This window comes from Leucopleurus acutus (genome assembly GCF_964270905.1).
Source record: "Leucopleurus acutus genome assembly, chromosome: 7".
NCBI lineage: Eukaryota > Metazoa > Chordata > Mammalia > Artiodactyla > Delphinidae > Leucopleurus > Leucopleurus acutus.
The window spans coordinates 87926020-87948145 of record NC_139150.1 but is presented as its reverse complement, the minus strand read 5'-3'; the positions used below and the strand labels follow the sequence as shown (position 1 = coordinate 87948145).

The 22126-nt window shown below is 41.9% G+C and overlaps 1 protein-coding gene across 1 annotated transcript; it reads left to right on the top strand.

Annotated features, from left to right (window-relative positions):
- The first annotated feature begins 4334 nt into the window (after positions 1–4334).
- CTSV (cathepsin V) lies at positions 4335–11164 on the top strand. The gene is made up of 8 exons (XM_082842873.1): positions 4335–4418; positions 5599–5735; positions 6043–6165; positions 6262–6408; positions 6507–6731; positions 7186–7351; positions 8227–8344; positions 9101–11164. Exons 2-8 carry the CDS (start codon positions 5610–5612, stop codon positions 9198–9200), a joined length of 1005 nt encoding a protein of 334 aa, XP_082698999.1. The 5' UTR covers positions 4335–4418; positions 5599–5609; the 3' UTR covers positions 9201–11164.
- Positions 11165–22126: the final 10962 nt, after the last annotated feature.

The window sequence follows — 22126 nt, the reverse complement described above, 5'->3', positions numbered from 1 at the left end:
CCCACTGGTAGCATCTGTATCACTTGGGAACTTGTTAGAAAAGCAAACCCTGGAACCCCCTCCCAGACCCACTGATTCCGACACTCGGGGGATAGAGGTCAGCAATCTGACCCTGAGGTGATTCTGATGCACCCTCAAGTTGGAGAACCACTGTCATAGGGTTGTTGGGAACAGTAAATGAAGGAGCACATATAAAAAGCTCAGAACATTGCCTGGCACCTGTGTTATTTAGATATGAGAATCATCATTATCATGGCAGGAGCCTTTTCTAATCATGCTTTAATTACCAGGAGTACCAGGTACTCACAGGTGGAGACCCTTTCCTGTGGAACACTGCTCTCCCCATACCCTCCCCTCTCATGAATATGTATGCAAGTTCTATTAACAGCACAAATGTCTTGACCACTTCGCATAATGATACAGGTGTCAGGGGAAAGACTTTATGCAAGTAAAGACTTTATGCAAAGAAAGACTTTATTAACGGGGATGATTGCAATAGGGAGATGCTCAAAGCCTAAACCAGAAATATCTCAGGGCAGGAGCGGGTGAGCAATGCTTTTATATGCAGAGACCATGGAATAGGTGGTTGTGGACAGAGTAAGGAGGAAAGGGGAGGTAATAAAAGCTGCTGCGTGGGAGTCCTGGAACCTAAAATACTGTCAAACATTGCACTAGCAGGAGAGTCAGGGCAGGAGCTGTTGTCTATAATCAGGCACATGAGTAAAGAAGTTACAGAGCGGGAAGGTCATATAGAGGGCCTAGCTGTACTAGTGAAGCCAGCCTAAAGATATGTTAAACACAAGTTTGAAACACAGTCAAGAAGCTGGCTCTTACTTATACCATGTGCAGTAGGCTAAATAATGGTCCCCAAACATATCAGGTCTTAATTCTTAGAACCTGTAAATGTTACCCTATGTTGTAAAGATTTTGTAAATATGATTAAGAATTGTGAGATGGAGAGATTACCCTGCATTATCTGGGCAGGTCTAAATGCCCAAGTGTTCTGGTAAGAGTGAGGTGCGGGGAAATTTGACACAGACTGAAGAGGAGAAGGCAATGTGACCACAGAGGCAGAGATGAGAGTGATGCAGCCACAAATCAAGGAGTGCCTGGAGGCCCCAGAAGCTGGAAGAGGAGAGGAACAGGTTCTCTCCTAGAGCCTCTGGAGGGAGTACAGCCCTACCAACCCCTGGTTTTCGGCCCAAGTGATGCTGATTTTGGACTTCTGATCTCCATAACTGTGAGAGAATAAATTCTTTTGTTTGAAGCCACCAAGTTTGTGAGAATTTGTTACAGCAGCCATAAGAAACTAATATGCCTTGTTTCATGAAAAGACTTTTTCAGATTTTAGGAAGAGATCCTCTTATAGTCTTAGGGGTGGGAAAAAAATCCCTCAAGTTCAGCTCCTATGTTACCTACTGCACCAATACGCTTTGCCATAATCTCATTTAAATATATTGATCATGGCTGTGCTCATATGCTGTAAAATCAAGATTACCGCAGTTAATTTCAGATTTTAAAATGGAAAGGCTGAGCTTCAGAAAAGTTGCCAGGAAAGTTACATGTAGAATGTGTCTAAGTAAATGCACAAACTCACAGGGAGCAGTCAATGAGCACAAAGTAAGAGTTTAATTAATTCTTGTAGATTGATTTACTAACTTAAAAAATTGGCTGACTGTTTAACCCTATAGGAAAAGCAAGGTTACAGTAGCTTAGAAAAATAAATTATTTCTTAAGTGGAATCATAAACATACTTTTCTATAAAGTTATAAATGGTAATAAACCACTTTACAAATGGACTGGACAATGTTTCTAAGAGTAAATCGTGGCTCACTGAAGTTAAACAAATTGGAGGGGGTTGTTATATTGGGGAGAGGTGTTAAGTGGCCTCAGGGTCTTGAATACCACAACACAAGATTTGTTCATTCCCCCTTGGTTTAAAACTTACAGAGATGGGGTAAAGAATTTATATCCTGTTTCATTATTGAGCAAAAGAAATCTAGACAAATGCACACAAAAATATACTTTTGCAGATACTGCATTTTAAATAGGAAGAGTTAAGTTCTACCAACGCATTTTATCAAAGGCAGAGCTAAGGCTTGGTTACTTGGCTAAAATGCGACCATTTTAATAATTAACACTCATCTAAGTTACTTTGCAAAGAAATGGGAATAGAAGAAAAGGAACACAATGGTTAGTAATAACACCTCTGTAATGCTATTATTTAACAGATAATGTATAAGTAGATTTCATGAGTTGGAGCAATAATCCACTCTCTTGTTTAAATGGGTTTCTCCTGAATTTAGATATTCCTTGATTTAATTTTAGGGTTTGAGCATACTTGCTAAAAAAGGAGTCCATTTTTCCTTCCACTGTGTTTGTATAACATTCCAAGAAACAAAGGAGACGCCACCCTTTGGAGCAGCACCAGCCACACAGCCTCCAGTCACAGATGGTCATGAAGCAGCAGGTTTTTCCACCCTCTGCAGTCTTCAAGAGCTGTGACCCAAGGGCAACTGTAAAACCCACATGTTAGAATAACTTAGATTTCTTGTGATAGACTGAGTAAACAAACGGACAATGGCTAGACTTTATATGACCATAGAACGCTGACCCCCAAAAGAAAATTCTGCAGCAACCACCTCAGAACAGTCAGGACTTCCTGAATAACTAACAACTTATTTTTGCTTCTACTTCCAGGACAAACCAGAGAAATCCAACTATTCTCCCCGAACCAATCACAAAGGATATTCCATTTCTAGTTATTCCTCTTCCAGTTTCCTCATAACAGCCTCTAATCAGGGTTTATGGAAACTTCTCTGTTTTCTCATTATAAAGCTTGTCCTCACCCAGACAAGAATTGCCTCCCTCCTCATAGCAAATTGCTCCCATGTAGGCGGTCTTCATTTATTTCCATGTGTGAATGATACTTGTGTTGACTGGATGACTACTTCTAAAAAAAGAAAAGAAAAAAAAAACCTCCAGCCATATGCAATACAATGTACTTCTGTAACCACCTGAGAAATTCTGGCCCCTCGTTGTGTTTGAGAGGAAAGGGATTCTACTTGAAAGGACACAAAATAGAAATATTTAATAAATTGATTTTTAAAAATATTTGTCTGTGCTTCTATGAAGGTTACCAATTTAATTTTAACTAAGAATTTACAAATCGACATGCACTATGACTCCATTTTTGTTTTATATACATATATATATATATATATAGAGAGAGAGAGAGAGAGAGAGAGAGAGAGAGATGCCTATAAAGGAGTTATAGGTGAGGGGACGGGGGTGTTTACTTTCTAAAATATGTTTTCTATAACGAATGTGTTTCTTATATAATTTTTTAAAGTCACTTTTTAAAAAGTTTCTGAATTAATTTCCTTAAATCTTTAGTTCTCTACTTTTTCCTCCACTAAAACATTTCTTCGAACCATGTAAACCTGAACCCTGATATTAAATGTGATTAAACTACTCTTTTTAGAAGTACATTTCTTATATCTGAAGAAAAGCACTTTAGATATTGAGGAAGACTTAATGATCCATAATGCAGAGAGTGGGGAAGCAAAAGCGGTTTCTGCTCTTTCCCACCCGCTCTTCTTTTAATTAAGACAAATTTTTCTGTAAATAACTCGTTTCTGTTGGTTTTGAGGAAAGCTTGCGAGGCGAGAAGAACCCCTGACCGGGAAGACAGGAAAGGGGCATTACAAAATGCCATGCCTTCTCTGGAGACCCACCCAGCCCGTCCCCTTTCCCTCCTGGGCTTTGGGTAGAGACCAGCGCGTCACGGGCTTTGAAGAACTGCCATTCCGCTCCGATTCTTCTCAAACTCAGCTGGTACCACCCTCAACCCGGGAGGTAACGCCTCTGCCTGAGGGCTCCGCATTCCTCCAGCCCGCCCCACCTTTGCTGTGGAATAAGCGGGAACCCCTAAACTAGACAGTTCTCAGCCCTCCTGCAGACTTTCACCAAAAACTCTAGGACCAAAGGAGGCACAGGGTTACGCTGAAAATCCTCTTGGGCCTCCCTGTTGCTTCTTTTTCGTGAACCACCGGCCGAGCGCAATCGAGGTAATTAGTTGATCCAGGTCCCCAGAGACGCCGGACTCCTCCTCAGCGCTGCCCAGGGGCCCCCAGCTCTTCGTCTTCGGTTCCACTGAGGCTAGCACTGCCCTCCCTGGGACAAGTTGGGACAGAGTCGCATCACGAGCGCAGAGTACTCACGCCCGGAGGCCCTGCCCACTGGCCAGCTCAGCCAATCGCGGCGCGGGCAGGCGGTGGGGGCAGGGGCGGCCGGGCCGCAAACCAGGGCCTTAAAGGCAGAGTCAGGCACGACCGGGCCAGAACCTCCGGCCTCGGAGACCTGGGGAGAGCTACGTGCGTCCGTGGAGTGCGCCTGCGCAGCTGTGGCAGCCGCAGGTCAGCGACCTAGTCTGGGGCCGAGGCGGGTCAGGGACGGGGACTGGAGGGAGGGATATCCAGGGACTCGGGTGAGGGGGCACGCGCGACCCGCAGGAACGACAGCGTCTGCCCGCCGGGAGTTGATGAGGCTGGGTCGGCGCTCCCTCAAGCTTTGGCAGCCTGAGGTGGGGAAGGGGGCAGGGCTATTTGGTAAACCCAGGGCAGAGCTGACGCCACCCGGGGGGCGGGGGAGGTCCTAGGCCGGTCAGCCTCTGGGAGGTGGCAGGCACAAGTTCGGGTCGGTCGCGGCAGTGTGACCCCCGAACTCCGGGCTAAGGGGCCCGTCGCTCCCTGCGCCGCCGTAAACAGCCTCTGGAAGCGACGGGAGTGTGCGAAGGGCTGGGAGCTGGGCAGCAAGTCCCCGGCCTGGCCCCGCCTACAGCGCGGGTGCGGGCTCAAACCAGACGGGTTCTTTGAGCCCCAAGAGTCTGGCCCTGACCGGGCACGAGAACTGGGGGCTCTGGGCGCCGTCGTGCCACGTGATCGCGTGCCCGGTCTGGAGGGCGAGGGAGGGGGTGTGGGCTACACAGGACAAGGGTAGGGACGGTAGAGCGCAGTGTGCACTCCTGCCCACCTTCTCCTGGGAAGGCTTTTTAGAAAGATTTCAATTTAGGTATAGCAGAGATTCGAAGTCATATCTCACCCCCTGCTGTTTATTAGCCAAGAAGAAAGGTGTGAGGTAGCCATCTAACTCTTTGAGATCCATGTCTGTCCCTACTTAGGATCAGGCGTCCTGATAAATAAAATTCTTGGGTCACCTCCATACGTTCAGTAAATAACCTGGACCAACGGTTTCCTAGTTGTTGCCTTAAGATGCCGACACATAAGTTGTGGCAGAAATTCTTATCAAAACCTCAATTATCATTGCACTCATAGTGAAGTCTGTTTCAATTCCTATAGCACTTGTCAGCCTGTTTTTCATTTTGATGGCTGAATCAAATACCTCCACTGTGTTAAGTCTTTGACCTGTTTTTCTCCACCCATATCTTTAGCCTTCTTTCACAGACTTTCCGTAAATATTTGAGAAGATCATTTAAATGTTCTTAGTCCACCATAGTGGCTATAACATCCAGGAGAAAGTAGGATGGCTTTTTTAAAGCATTGGCCTCATCAAATACTAATTCTTTTTCTTTCCTAGGTTTTTGAAACATGAATCCTTCACTCTTCCTGACTGCCCTTTGCTTGGGAATAGCCTCAGCTGCTCCAAAACTTGATCAAATGTTAGATGCACACTGGTACCAGTGGAAGGCAACACACGGGAGACTGTATGGCATGGTTGGTAACATCTGAAAATTTCCAGAGGGACCTCACAGACAATCGTCCATGCTGTTGGAGTTTACAGCCGGAGAGTAGTTTCTGGAGTAGTTGTTTTAGCTTTTATCAAGGCAGGAACTTAATGGCACCTATTTCTGAGCACAGCATGGGCATATTTTCCTGTGTCAGTGTTTGGAGAACAGCTCTCAGAAGTATAAAGCCATCCCTGACAACAGTTTTTCTTTTTCTCTGTCTGCAAATCCATTTGGTGAACATGGGTTGGGTTTTAAATAGAAGTAAAAATGACCAGTTATATGTTTGCATCTAGAATGAAGAAGGATGGAGGAGAGCAGTGTGGGAGAAGAATATGAAAATGATTGACCTACACAATCAGGAATACAGCCAAGGGAAACATGGCTTCACCATGGCAATGAATGCCTTTGGTGACATGGTGAGTGTGGCATGAGTTGCTGAACTTTTTGTGCCTCCTCTTCTCAGTACTTTAGCAAAATAACTTCTTCAACATTTTATTTACTTTTCCTTAAAGACCAGTGAAGAATTTAAGCAGGTGATGAATGGCTTTCAAATCCAGAAGCACAAGAAGGGGAAAGTGTTCCATGAACCTCTCTTTCTTGAAGTTCCCAAATCTGTGGATTGGACTAAGAAAGGCTATGTAACTCCTGTGAAGAATCAGGTATGACAGTATTCAGATTCAGATTTTCTTAAGAATGTTTAGGTATATGGGCTGTTGTTGGTCTTTGTCTTGTAAACTGATGGCTTTTTTATTTTCAGGGTCAGTGTGGTTCTTGTTGGGCTTTTAGTGCCACTGGCGCCCTTGAAGGACAGATGTTCTGGAAAACTGGCAAACTTGTCTCACTGAGTGAGCAGAACCTGGTGGACTGCTCTCGGCCTCAAGGCAATGAGGGTTGCAGTGGTGGCTTAATGGATAATGCCTTCCAGTATGTTAAGGACAATGGAGGCCTGGACACAGAGGAGTCCTATCCATATCTTGGAAAGGTAAAAGGAGCTCCTTATCTTGTCATTACAGCTCTGCTTTTGAACACTTTCAGAGATAACAGACATCTTATTCAGCATTCACATTTTAGATGTAAACTGTCAGAACTGTCATTATAAATTATCAGCTGTTGCACAGGTCTCTGATTAGATGGTTAACATAGCTTGTCTTACTTCTATGTAACGTGAAGAATATGTACACCATTCTGCCTATAATGCATATTTCTCCATAGTGAAAAATTTCTTATGGCCAGGTAGACCTAATTGGTCTTACTGAAGAAATATCTACTAATTTTTCCATTTCAAACCAATCAATAGCATTTTGTTGGGCTGCTTTATAACAAAATTGACTTAGAAATTATTAAGCTGCAAACTGCTGCGTCTTATGGTCCTATAATTCATGTTCCTCATAAGGTGGATGGTAATAATCAAGTCTCTTTCCCTTTATCTTTAAAAGGAAACAAACAGCTGTAAGTATAAGCCCGAGTGTTCTGCTATCAATGACACTGGCTTCGTGGACATCCCTCAGCGGGAGAAGGCCCTTATGAAGGCAGTGGCAACTGTGGGGCCCATCTCTGTTGCTATTGATGCAGGCCATACATCCTTCCAGTTCTATAAATCAGGTAGGTGTTTTTGTTTTATTATAGAAATTCAGGCAGGGAAAAGTGGAAAATATGACCATGACTGACTCTGGTATGGAGTCCTGTTTTCTAGGACTGTAGAATTTTGAGTGTATGCATTTAATAACAATGATGTTTCCATTTGACATACTTTAAGCATTTTCTCATGATGACAAACTTCATAAATATTTTTAAATGGCTATGTAACTATTCTTCAATTGTTGGTCCCTTTTTCCAAAAGTTTTTTACAATTGTAGTTAGATCTGTAAAGAACCCTGTGGTTCAAGTTTTTTTTTTTTTTTTTTGCGGTATGCGGGCCTCTCACTGTTGTGGCCTCTCCCGTTGCGGAGCACAGGCTCCGGACGCGCAGGCTCAGCGGCCATGGCTCATGGGCCCAGCCGCTCCGCGACATGTGGGATCTTCCCGGACCGGGCCAGGAACCTGCATCCCCTGCATCCGCAGGCAGACTCTCAACCACTGCGCCACTAGGGAAGCCCAAGTATTTTTTTGTTTTGTGCTGTTTTCTTAGTTGGCATTCAAGGAGTAGAAAGGATTATGCTAATTAATATTAGTAGTTAGTAGTTGAATGCCTAAATCACCTTAACCTTGATAACTAGGTCTTATTATTGGAAATACTTTTTAGGTAGAAAATATATCTAAGATTTTGTTGAATTTTGTTGATTTCTAGTGAGTTAAATTTTTCTTTTTCCTTTTCATCAGCCGTTACTATTTTTGGTTAAATATTTAAGTCTTATTTGGAATTTGTTTATGACATTTCACTGAATTTTGAGATACTTCTCTTAATTGGTTGGTAGCTTGGGTTACTGTCATGTGTCACTTGGAACTCCTCACCCTAACGTTGAATTTTACTCTCCCAGGTATTTATTATGATTCAGAATGCAGCAGCGAAGACCTGGATCATGGTGTTTTGGTGGTTGGCTATGGCTTTGAAGGAACAGATTCAAATAACAATAAATTTTGGATTGTCAAGAACAGGTATAAAACTCCAAATGTTATATTTATATTTTAGATTGAAAAGGGAATCCTTATTTGGAAGCAGTATTTGATTCCAGGTCCAAAAAAGCTCAATTTTGAAATCCCAGAAGTCTTTCTCCCACTTAAACACAGAAATACTGATATGTGATTATAAGATTCTGTAGCAAGTTTGTTGGGGTTATTATTATGTATTTGTAACATTGCATTTCTAAATTCTGAAAATTTTCTTAATTCAGAAACACATCCAGCCCCAGGGGTTTCATATAAAGGATTTTGCACCTGTAGAGTTGAGGGCTGGTTTCCTTTTTCTGTCTCTAATTTTTGAACAAGGAGTGGTGGGCAGAAACATCTGCCTCTGCTCATTCTTTAAGTCTGAAAGATTGTCCAAGAGTCCAGTGGCCTCTGTGCATCCTTTCTGATAATCATTTGATATCCTGTCATTGCATTCTACTCCCAGCTCTCAGAGGTCTTTGAGGGTTGTGAGGATCAATTTTCACAGCTAAAGTTCTTTAACTGAGATGAGCCTGAGGAGACAGACTGCTACATTGGAATGCCAGTTCTGCCTCAGTTTCCTATCTTAAAAAGTTAAGATAAGGACCCACAGGAGTTAATATACTTATAAATATATGTAACAGAACTTAGAATAGTACCTGATACATGCTATGCACTATTTTAATTATTAGTTGTTATTATTATTAATGAAGGTAATATGTACTCGATGCTTTGTATAAAATGGAAAACATGTTCTTTTTTCAGTTGGGGTCCAGAATGGGGCTGGAATGGCTACATAAAAATGGCCAAAGACAAGAACAACCATTGTGGAATTGCCACAGCAGCCAGCTATCCCATTGTGTGAGCTGATGGATGGTGATAATAGAGAACTTGAGGACAGCATACCTGGAGGAATTTTATCTTAAAACTGGCCAAACCCTTATTGTATAAGATAAGATACTGAACCATTGAGGATCCAAGTTGTGATTTGAATTCTGTGACATTTTTATAAGGGTTAGATGTTACCACTACTTTTGTGTGTGTGTGTGTGTGTGTGGTACACGGGCCTCTCACTGTTGTGGCCTCTCCCGTTGCGGATTACAGGCTCCGGATGCGCAGGCTCAGCAGCCATGGCTCAGGGGCCCAGCCGCTCTGCGGCATGTGGGATCTTCCCAGACCAGGGCATGAACCCGTGTCCCCTGCATCGGCAGGGGGACTCTCAACCACTGCGCCACCAGGGAAGCCCCAAACACTACTTTAATTACTGTTATAAATAGCTTTATAATGTTGAAGACTCATTGCTTAACTCTAAGACTTTTGAATTTTCATTTTTTAAAAGGATACATAAAACTTTACCTTTTACAATAAATTTTAATTCAACACGTAAAGGTGGAACTTTCTCTTTTTAATGCATTAACTTGTAGTAGTTGGGGTATATAATTGGGCTATAAAGACATAACTGAATGTGCAAATGATTCATTAGGAGAAAGACACTGGGTGGCTCTGCAGATATTCTAGTTATAAATATGCAGATTTTATGTCAACCATGTTACCTAGTGTTCCCAAAAGTAAATTTAATGGTTGTGATTAACAAATTTCAGGTGCTTGTTAGTAACTGGAGAAATCTGTTCAAGATCCATAAGAAATGAGGCTGGCCTAGAAAAATAGTCCTCTGGCCTCAGAAGATTGATGAGAGATCACTAGGTCAAACTTGGGCTTAGCTACCTAATCTCTGAATTAAAAAACTCAGAAAGGAACAAAACAGCCCAAGCATATGGTTACACAGATAGTAAATACAAATAACAGTATTTTTGTATATTTAAAAGATGGGAAGGAAATATGCCAAACTTCTGGGTGAATCAGGGACGATTATTTTCTTTAACCTGTTCTGCAGAAACCACGTATTTTTATTAGAAAAAAAAATAGTAAAAATATACCTACATTCTGCAAGCTGAAGAAGCACGTGTATATGTTTTAAAAAATCTCATGTTCCCAATCAAGGAAATAAAAGGAATAAACTGCAGAAATATTTAATCCAGCCATAATCCATTGTGAAGGGAATGAGTGATGGAGCACAACTGGAGCTTTATATCCCACAAAACCTTCACTAGCCTTTGTCCACAGCCATTTTTGGAAAACACAGTCTACCACATGCAGTCAGGGATTCCTTCATCTTACATTACAGCAGCAGGCTAACTCAGAGTGCTGTGTACAGCATCCTGGAACAACTAAAGACTAAGGAAACATCTAGGTGCTAAATTGAATGAAAGTATGGTGGCTTTTTATTTAATAAAAGTTTCAAGTCTGTCAAATCAGAAGACCCCCCCCGCAGATGTCTAAATTATATTTTAGTATATTTGGTGTTTCTATAACTTTCAAATATATTAAGCTTGCAAAAAGTTCCAAACCGTATCTATCATCTAACAGGATTTTTCAAAGGAGCCAATAGACTTGAAATAAATAGAACTGGAAACAAATTTGATCATCACAAAAATCTGAAGTACAAACTTAACTACCAGTATTACTTATAGTCCAGATATCTAAACAGTTCCTTATTATAGTTAAATTGCAAAGGAAATAGGGAAAGGTGAGAGAGAATTCAGCAAATGTGAGGAAGGAACTGGCTTACATGGGTATGTAGCTCTAAAACTTGGGCACCTTCTTAGGGGAGGGAAAGGGCTCTGTAATAAGGAAATCTCCATTCATAGCACGTATTTCAATCAGTATCTCCAAGGTATGTTTACAAAATCTTAAAAGCAATTATAGCCTGCCTATTTCTGTTAATGGTTGGTGATTGACGAAAGTTAGAGTAATAAGACCACGTTAGGTGTTTTGCCTGTAAAACTTTAATTTGGCCATGTTTCCTAATCTCAGTTACCTTTTGACTGATATAAAAGTCTGAAAAGCAAGGCTTCCCTGGTGGCGCAGTGGTTGAGAGTCCACCTGCCAATGCAGGGGACACGGGTTCGTGCCCCGGTCTGAGAAGATCTCACATGCCGTGGAGCGGCTGGGTCCGTGAGCCTGTGCCTCCAGAGCCTGCGCTCCGCAACGGGAGAAGTCTGATAAAGCAAAACAAAAAAACAAAAAAAAACTTCTGGGATTTAAAAAAGCAAATATTAGTGGTATCCCATCACTTCACTTTAATCATGGAATTTCACAAATGTCCATGATCATCTCTATTTTTAAATAAGTTAGTAAGAAACTATTACCAAGAGCTGCTCCATGGTCTCGTTCCTTAGTACTACTTTTTAAAACTTTTCTAGTTCATATATTTACTTGTTCAAGTATTCGTCACTTTTATGTGACAGCACTGTATGGGCTCTAGGGACACGAGTAAAGCAAATAGTCACAGTTCCTCCCTTATGGAGCTCACATTCTCATGTTGCTGAGCCGATGCATAACCTCCATCCCTACCACAATGGCCACTTTGTTCATGAGCCCATTGGCAATGACAGGAGTGGCTGGGAAAAGAATCTGACTGGTATTCACAGAACAGGTTGTCCTATTCACTTGATTCACTGAGGTTACGCTTAGGTGAGCATTCACATGGGACACAAATATACTCATGCTTTTTGCCCATTCAGAGAGCTCTATCCACATACCTCTTCTCCAGACCTCTTTGTCAGCAATTTTCCAATTATGTTCCTTCCAAGTCTCAGACCATCCAGCCAAACCATGGCCACAGCCCATGAATCAGTATACAATCACACATCTGGCCAGTTTTCCTTCCAAGCAAAATGAACAACCAAATGCTCAACGTTCTGCTCACATGGAGAATTATCCTTCACCCCTGTCCTTCAGGGGTGTCCCAGAAAGGGGCTATAGTGCTGCAGCTGTCCACTTCACTTGGTGCCTGTATATCATGCAAAACCATCTGTGAATCAGGCCCAAGTATTTTCTTCCTCAGGCAACTCATTGTAGAGAACTCCATGTGAGGCCGCAGGTGCAGGCTGGGAGAGAGAAGGCGGAAGTAGGGGCTACAGGCATTTGGGCAACTCCTTAATGTAACTTACTTTTGCCTTTAGGGCCTGCTCAGGCCATCTCATATATACCACTTCTACTTGATGATGGAGTGCTGTTTTTTGGCTTGATGGGTTGGGTAATACCCAGTTCATGATGAGCAGCTCATGAACTTGGTAGCCCATGGTTAAGCATTCATTCTCTACTAAGACCCAGTAGCAAGCTAAAAACTGTTTCTCAAAAGAACAGTAGTTATATACAGAGGATACCGTAACTTCGCTCCAAAAGCCTAAGGGTCTGCATTATGATTTGCCTACTGGAGTCTGTCGATGGCTCCAAACAGCATCTCTCTTTGCCACTGACACTTAAAACACCATTAGATATATTGGATCATCTGGCCCAAGTGGAAGAACAGCGTGCATGGCAACCTGGACTTGTTAGAGAGCCTTCTCTTGTTCTGAGCCCCACTCAAAACTAAGCTTTTTGGGTTGCTCAATCAATGGACCAAAGTAGCATGCCCAAAGGAGAAATATGTTGCCTCTAAAATCTAAAGAGTCCCACTAGGCATTGTGCCTCTTTTTTGGTTATAGGAGGGGCCAGATGCAACAACTCACCCCTCATCTTAGAAGGGATATCTTGACAAGCTCAACTGAACACCTAGAAATTTTACTGAGATGGGAAGCCCCTGAATTTTTGTAGAGTTTATTTTCCACCCTCTGACATGCAAGTGTCTTACTAATAAGACCAATAAGTCTAGGATAGTTGCTACTTCTTGCTCACTAGTTCCATTTAGCATAATGTCACCAATGTAATGGATCAGTGTGATGTCTTGTGGAAGGAAAAGAAAATCATGATCCGTGCAGTCTAAATTATGACATAGGGCTAAAGAGTTGATATACACCCAAGGCAAAACAATGAAAATGTATTCTTGACCTTGCCAGCTGAAAACAAACTGCTTCTAGTGATCTTTACTAATAGGTATGGAGAAAAAGCATTTGCCAGATCAATATACTGCATACCAGGAACTAGGGGACGTATTAATTTGCTCAAACTATTTCACCACATCTGGAACAGCATCTACAATTGGAGTTACCACCTGGTCATGTTTATGATAATTTATTGTCATTCCCCAAGATCCATCTGTTTTCTTCACAGGCCAAATAGGCAAGTGGAATGGGAACGTGGTGAAAATCACAATCCCTGCATCCTTCAGGTTCTTGATAGTGGTACTGATTGCTGCAATCTTCAAGGAACGAGTCATTACTTTTGGTTTATTATTTTGCTTGACAGAGGCAGTTCTAGTGGCTTCCACTTGGCCTTTCCTACCATAATAGCCCTCACTCCACATGTAACGAACCACTGTGGAGATTCTGCCAGTTGCTGAGTATGTCTATTCCAATTATCTGTTCTGGAACTGGGGAAATAACTACACTGGAACCACTGTGAGATGGACCAGAGCAAAAACTCCATTGATCATTTGACCTCTACAAGCCCCTACTCTAACTTGCAGACCACAGTGACATTTTTGGGTCTCCTGGAATTAGTGTCAGTTCAGATCCAGTATCCAGTAGTCCCCAAAATATCTGATTATCTCCTTTTCTCCAATGTACAGTCACCTTGGTAAACAGCTATTGATCCCTTTGGGGAAGGCTGAGAGAAAGATTAACAGTATAAATTTTTGGCAGTGTAGTGGGGTCCCAGTATTCCCTTCATTTAAGGGTTTGGGGATCTGTAAAAGTTCTCAAGTCTGGGAATTGATTGAGGGGCTGTGACTCTGGTTTATTATTATTTTATTATTATTATTATTCAAGTTCACTTACTTGACCTAGAACTCTTCCACTTACACAGATCAAATAAAAATTTAGTAGACTGCCCATTTATTTCTCTTCTAGGGACACCATGATCTCTATTGAACTCTAGTTAATGATATTCCTGCTAAATTATTTAAGAGGAAGTACTGATATTTTTCTGCAAAATACTATTTTTTCATTTTATGTGGCAAAATATACATAATATAAAACTTACCATTTTAACCACATATAATTCAGTGGCATTAAATATATTCATGATGTTGTACAAACATCATTACTATCCACTTCTAGATTTTTTCATCATCCCAAACAGAAGCTCTGTACCCATTAACAATAACTCTCCATTCTCCCCTCCTACCAGCCCCTAGTAATCTCTATTCTACTTTCTGTCTCTATGAATTTGTCTATCCTAGGTACCTCTATAAGTGGAATCATACAATATTTGTTCTTCTGTGTCTGATTTATTTCACTTAGCATGATGCTTTCAAGGTTCATCCATGTTTTGCATGTATCAGAATTTTATTATTCTTTAAAGCTGCATACTGTTCTGTTGTATGCATATACCACATCTTGTTTATCCACTCGTGTGTTGATGGATATTTGGGTTGTTTCCACCTGCGGACTATTATAAAGAATATGGTAATTCTTTTTAAGAACTTTTTTAAGGAACCGCCAAATTCTATATTTGACTTTTTAAGGAACCGCCAACTGTTTTCCACAGCAGCTGTAACATTTTACATTCATACCAACAATATGACCTGGATGAAAGAAAGCTAAACCATGGTACCCAAATACTGTTAGTTACCATAAATTTGCACTTGGTTCCCGGTGGCATAACCAGGGTGTGTCTCTGACTAGATCTTCCTCAGTGATTTTTTTTTTTGGGGGTACGCGGGCCTCTCACTGTTGTGGCCTCTCCCGTTGCGCAGCACAGGCTCCGGACGCGCAGGCTCAGCGGCCATGGCTCACGGGCCCAGCCGCTCCGCGGCATGTGGGATCTTCCCGAACCGGGGCACGAACCCGTGTCCCCTGCATCGGCAGGCGGACTCTCAACCACTGCGCCACCAGGGAAGCGCTCCCTCAGTGATTTTTATCAGCCATTTAAATCAACACAGTGACAGCAATGACACATAAGGAAGCTTATGGGAACTTTCTTCTAACATAAGCATACACACAAATCCATCCCACCCCACTAAACCACCCCAAACACACATGAAATACAAATAAAAACAATGTTTGCTGGGATTTCCCTGGTGGTGCAGTGGTTAAGACTATGAGCTCCCAATGCAGGTGGCTGGGTTTGATCCCTGGCCAGAGAATTAGATCCCACATGCATGCTGCAACTAAGAGTTTGCAAGACACAACTAAGGATCCAGTGAGCTGCAACTAAGGACCCCGAGAGCTGCAACTAACGAAGCCTGTCAGCCACAACTAAGGAGCACACGTGCCACAACTAAGGAGCAGGTGAACCGCAGCTGGGGAGCCTGCGAGCCACAACTAACGAGCCCGCCTACTGCAACTAAGACCCGGCACAACAAAATAAATGAAATTTTTTAAAAAAGTATCTAGATGAGGTAAGAATATTTTAAAAGAAAAAAAAAAGTTTGCTATGGAAATGCAGCTCTGAAACGAATCCCCTGGGCCCCAGGTCACCACCAACCCCTCCTATGAGGAAATGATTGACAAAGCTGCAGTAACAAAATTTTCAGGGAGGGTCTATTAAACAAAACTCTTGACTGCAAGTGACAGAAATCAACTTTAAACTGGCTTATGCAAGAGGACTTCTTGGCTGCAGACATGGCTGGATCTAGGACTCAGAGAACGTCTCCAACACCTTGTTGCTCCTGCCTCCAGGATCCACTTCCTCCATGTTGGTCATGCTCCGAGTCAGGCTTTCCCTTTTACCCTCTGTGGAGGAAAGTGTTTTCCACAGTTATTTCCAGGGCTGGTGTTGCTAGGCCCTGCATGGGTCACATGCCTTCCTCAGAATGTGGGGGGTGGTCTACACACCAAAATCACATGAATTGGCATTGGAAGAGTGGTGATTCCACAGAAAAACCAGGGTGTCTTCACCAGGTAGGCAAGAATAACATATGCCCATGATAGAGAGTGTATACTCTGAATTTAAAAGATCAGTATTTAAAAAGAGAGAGAAAGATAAAGTATATTTTTAAATAAAAAATAGTAATAATAAAAATACAGAAAAAGAAAAGAAAAAGAAAGAAGATAGAGAAAAGGATTTCCAAATCCTAGAAAGACTAAAACTAATAGAATTAAACTTACTGTCATAAATGTAAAGCTCGATACTGAGATTAAATATGTACACATTAAATTTTATTAAAAATTATATGTACATATACATAAAGCAAGTACAGAATAAAAGAGAAATGTTTAATAATACCCTTTTAAAAATCTTAGTTTTTGGTTACCAATAATTTTGATATGATTAACAACATGATTTGGGCACCCAAAAGTTTGCAATAATGGAATTAAAGGTCTGGATAAAGAAGACAGTGACTTTAATTTTTACTTCATGGCATTATGTCTGGTATATTGTCTTCAGGCCTGGGAGCCACATTTTAAGAAGGGTGCTGGTGAGCATCCAGAGAAGGATCAGTATCTAGCTAAGAACTGTGTCTTTGGTGAAGGGAAATGCTTATTGCTAGGCAGGAGGTGTAATCCAGAAAGAAGACAAGAAGGTGACATTATGGAGAGAATTCCTGCTTTGCATAAGAAGGATAGTGTCTTCAAATAGGTCGCACAGGTAGGCCTAATAGGCTTCCTGCAAAGTCCCATGGCCCCACTCAGGAACTGCAGGTCATGCTGCAGACCTCAGGTGACTTTCTAGACCAGTGTTAGAAAGGGCTCTCAAAGATCAGAAGTTTCTGGAACTCTGGTACTGCCTGATTTTGCAGAGAGCAACAGTCTCTGGCAGGTAAAACTGAGGCATCTACAGCCTCCAGGGACTTTGGGGGATCTGGGGATCATGGCAGGTGTTTTTCCTGGTCAGCTAGGTACACTGCCCAGGCTGCAGAGCAGTGCTTCCCGCACATGAATCTTCTCTTCTGCATGGTCTCTGAGAACAGGAGTGGCCTGGGCACCTGCAGAAGGGCAAGGCAGCTGCAGCTGTGGACACAGAGTATGACTTTAGCTCTGGACCACAGCCAAGCTTGCGAAGGAAGGAGTGTGCTACCGGTATTTCTAAGAAACACACCGGTTATTTGTTTTCATGTTATTCAGTCTATTTTTCTTGGTAAAAAGTGAATACAATTTTTTAAAAATTATGTCTACTAGTTCTATCAATCACCGAGAGTGGGCATCGAAGTCCCCAACTATAATTGTGGATTTGTCTATTTCTCCTTTCAGCCTTGTCAGTTTTTGCTTCATGTATCTTGATGTATACACATTTAGGATCATTATGTCTTCCTGGTGAATTGATCCTTTTATCATTATGTAATATTCCTCTTTGCCTCCAGTAATTATCTTTGCTCTTAAGTCTACTTCAACTGATGTTAATTTGGCCCCTGTGCAACCATTTAAATTAATGTTTGCATGGTATGTCTTTTCATCCTTTTACTTCCAACTTACCTCTGTCCTTGTATTTGAAGTGAGTTTCTTGTAAACCGCATATTGTTGGGTCATGTTTTTTAATCCACTGTGCCAATCTCTGTCTTTTAATTAGTGTATTTAGACTATTTACATTTAAGGTAATTCTGATATTTTAGGGCTGAAGTCTGCCATTTTATTGTTTGCTTTCTGTTTGTTTCCTATGTTTCTGATTCTTATATCTCTTTTCTTACCTTCCTGTGGGATATTTGAATATTTACTAGGATTCTGACATGATTTACCTAGGGTTTTTTTAATATAGCTTTGTATATTTTCTTAGTGATTGCTTTAGGTATTCCAATATATATATGTAACTTATCACAGACTACCAATATTGATGTTTAACCATTTCTAGTGAAGTACAGAAAACTTATTTCCATTTGAGTCCCTTTACCCTCCCACTTTTTAAATATAATTGTTGTATTTCCTCCTTATATTTTGAACACCATGTGGGATGATGTTTTAATTTTTGTTTCACCAATCAAATATGATTTAAGAAACTCATGAAAGACTGGATAATCTTTTACATTTAGCCCTATTTTTACCCATTCTCATGTTCTTTCCTTTCTGAAGTTCCAGGGTTTTCTGTTAGGGAACTTCCTTTAACCATTTTTTAAGAGTATGTTTGCTAGCATAAAATTCTCTTCGTTTTATTTCATCTGATAATATTGTGATTTCACCTTCATTCTTGAAGGATATTTTCACTGGATAAAGAATTCTGGGTTGACAGGTTTTTTTTCTTTCAACACTTGAAAAATGTTTTCTACTTTCTTCTGGCCCCAGGGTTTCAGATAAGAAGTATGTTGTTAATAAAATTGGTGTCCCCCTATAAGTAATGTGTTGCTTCTCTGGATGTTTTCAAGACTTTATCTTTAGTTTTCAGAAATTGAATTATGATGTGTCTTTGGCATGGATTTCTTTGGATTTTTCTTCTCTGGGAATCATCCAGTTTCTTGAATCTGTAGATTTATATCTTTTCCAAAATTTGAGAAGTTTCAGACACTATTTTTTCCAAATGCTTTTTCAGTGCTACTCTCCCTCTCGTCTCTGGGTTTCTGATGACATATATGTTAACCCTTTTGTTATTGTCCTACAAGTCCTTGAGATGCTGTCTTTTTTAATGTCTATTTTGTTGTTGTTGTTGCTGCTGTTTCTCACATTGGGTAAATTCTACTGATTTGTCTTCAGATTCTTTGAATTTATCCTGTTATGTCCACCCAACTATTGAGCTTATACAGCAAGTTCTTCATTTTGATTATTGCATTTTTTCAGTTCTCTAATTTCCATTTGCTTTCTTTTTAGAATTTTTATTTCTTTGGTTAAATTTTCATTTTTCATTTGTTTCCAAGAAATATGTAACTGCTTGTCGAATCTTTTTCTTTTTTTTTGTGGTACGTGGGCCTCTCACTGTTGTGGCCTCTCCCGTTGTGGAGCACAGGTTCCAGATGCGCAGGCTCAGCGGCCATGGCTCACGGGCCCAGCGGCTCCACGGCATGTGGGATCTTCCCAGACCAGAACACGAACCCGTGTCCCCTGCATCTGCAGGCGGACTCCCAACCACTGTACCACCAGGGAAGCCCCTGAATCATGTTTAAGATGGCTGCTTTAAAATCTTTGTCAGATAATTACGTCTGATATATCTTGGGATTGGTGTCTGTTCATTGTCTTTTCTCATTTCTGTTGTGATTTTCCTGGTTCTTGGTAAGATGAGTGTTTTTTTGTTATATCCTAGATATTTTGTGTATTATAAGATTATGGACTCCATTTAATATTCAGTCACTGTGCAAGAGCCAGGTGGGTATATTTGTTCAGCTTCCTGCCAGGCTCTTACAAACCATCCTGGCCAAAATGGGACACTGACTCACACTGCTTTCTTGCAGATGGGTAGGGTGAAAGTTCAGGTCCCTCATCACCTCATTGTCACCTTCCTGGCAAAGGTGGGGCACTGACCCACACCACCTAGTTGCCTCTGAGTGGTGGTGTACGACCAGCTCACTGCTTGGCTCCACTGCCTCCCAGGTAGGGAAAGAGGGTGAGCAGAAGGCTGACTGACACCATTTTGTTACTGTGGGTAGGGGTGAAGCATCAGCTCCCCACAGGGCCCCACTGACATCAGGGGAGGGGAGAAGCAGAGTGTCAGCTACTCCTCCTTGCACTACTCCCTTCTGCCTCATTGATGCCAGGTGAGGTGGAGGGTTAGCTACCCAATAGGCCTTGATGACAGGGGTGGGAAAGGTGAAGCCTAGTTGTAACTAGCTCTACCTTGTATATTCTTGTGAAGTTTCATTGCTGCCACGTGGGGGTGGAGGCTCAGTTCAACGCTTGGCCCCACTGATGCTCTCCTGGAGGAGTGGGGGGAAATCAGACCACTGCTTGCTTCCAGGAAAGTATGGAATCCCAGCCCCTTTGACACTACTGTCTCTCTCTCGTTGTTTGTGTCTGAGTTTCAAAAATATGGTGGCTTTGCTTTCTGAGATGTCCTGCTTTTATTCTCCTTCCTAATTTCAGTTTAAATCTCCTCTTTTCATTATCTCTGTTTTCCCTATCATGCTTGATTTTGATTCCACTGTAAGCAATTTCTCCTTATTGTGGGGCCTTGTCCTAAAAGGGAACCCCAGCAGGTCAATTCAGAGTTCATACGAGCTATACTGCTCTTTCCCTTTTAGTCCATCTTAACATAGGCTCCTTGCACCCAAGTGGTACTGGAGACAATTAACTTCCTTTTAGAGCTGCTGTTCTCAAACTGTCCCATCTCATTGTTTTCCTTTCTTTCTCTTGCACAGATGCTACTAGTATGCAGGTCATTTGTCTCCACATCCATATTTTGGAATTTGTGGGGATATCGTGTCATCTGTTTTCCTTTCTTTGGTAAATTAGTCCCTGATGTTTGATGTTTAGTTTTGTTTTGATACCTAAATGCTCTTTTTTTTAATATGATTTTTGTTTGTTTGTTTGTTTGTTTGTTTTTGCAGTACACAGGCCTCTCACTGCCATGGCCTCTCCCGTTGTGGAGCACAGGCTCCAGACGCACAGGCCCAGCGGCCATAGCTCACGGGCCCAGCCGCTCTGTGGCACATGGGATCCTCACGGACCGAGGCATGAAACTGCGTCCCCTGCATCGGCAGGCAGACCCCCAACCACTGAGCCACCAGGGAAGCCCTAATATGATTTTTTAATTTTTATTTATTTATTTTTGGCCGCGTTGGGTCTTCGTTGCTGCACGCGGGCTTTCTCTAGTTGCAGCGAGTGGGGGCTACTCTTCGTTGTGGTGCGGTTTCTCACTGCAGTGGCTTCTCTTGTTGCGGAGCATGGGCTCTAGGCGTGTGGGCCTCAGTGGTTGTGGCACGTGGGCTCAGTAGTTGTGGATCGCAGGCTCAATAGTTGTGGCACATGGGCTTGCTTCATTGCTTGGCGGCATGTGGGATCTTCCTGGACCAGGGCTCAAACCTGTGTCCCCTGCATTGGCAGGCATATTCTTAACCACTGCACCACCAGGGAAGCCCACTCTGTCTTTTTTTTTTTTTTTTAATGGTACATGGGCCTCTCACTGCCGTGGTCTCTCCCGTTGCGGAGCACAGGCTCCAGACACACAGGCTCAGCAGCCATGGCTCACGGGCCCAGCCGCTCTGCGGCATGTGGGATCCTCCCGGACTGGGGCACGAACCCGTGTCCCCCGCATCGGCAGGCGGACTCTCAACCACTGCGCCACCAGGGAAGCCCCTCTCTTTTTTTATGTAGCAGTTTAGAGTGATTAAACAACTTTTCTACCACTGTTGTTGTCTTCCCAGAATCCTCTCTTTCTTTCCATTCTTCATTTTCTATTGTCCATTCTTCTCAGAACAGTCAGTGTGATGTTCTCTCTGCATTGTTTCTTCATGGATGAAGTGGTATCACATGTGTTCACATGTATCCAAACAGAAGAGAATTCTCATTTTGAGTCAATGACTGATTTAAGCCACCCCTCCTACAGGTTCAATGATGATAACTGCTGCAAAGGAAACTTCAGCTAGTCTTTTATAGCCAACAGTGTGTAAGGATGAGATGTGTTCTTCAAATTTAAAATTTCTGTAATGGCATTGACATTTCATAATTAGACATAATATAAATATGCATGCAGTTAAAACGAATATATAACTCTTGCCACATGACTGAGACCAAGAGATTGATTCTTCCCTACTAATGTTTTTGTGAATTTTTTAAATCAGAGGCTTGCTGGTTCCACAGTTTCCAAGGAATAGAGATTAAAATGAGTCTAAAAAATCATCTTTTAAAATGAAATAGAAAATGTTTATCAAGAAATTAATATAATCTCTGTAATTTAGAATCAAAGGATAATTCAAAATACCTTATTAAAGGAAGCCTATCCTTCTAGAAATGCCCAACTTTCCATTGGTGCTCAAGCTTAAAAAGAATT

Bases quoted from the DNA above. Each gene is read 5' to 3' on its own strand.
- CTSV (XM_082842873.1), top strand. From the start codon at position 5,610: ATGAATCCTTCACTCTTCCTGACTGCCCTTTGCTTGGGAATAGCCTCA. The intron at 5,736-6,042 runs GTTGGTAACATC...GTTTGCATCTAG, and splicing joins ACGGGAGACTGTATGGCATG to AATGAAGAAGGATGGAGGAG. The intron at 8,345-9,100 runs GTATAAAACTCC...TTCTTTTTTCAG, and splicing joins TTTTGGATTGTCAAGAACAG to TTGGGGTCCAGAATGGGGCT.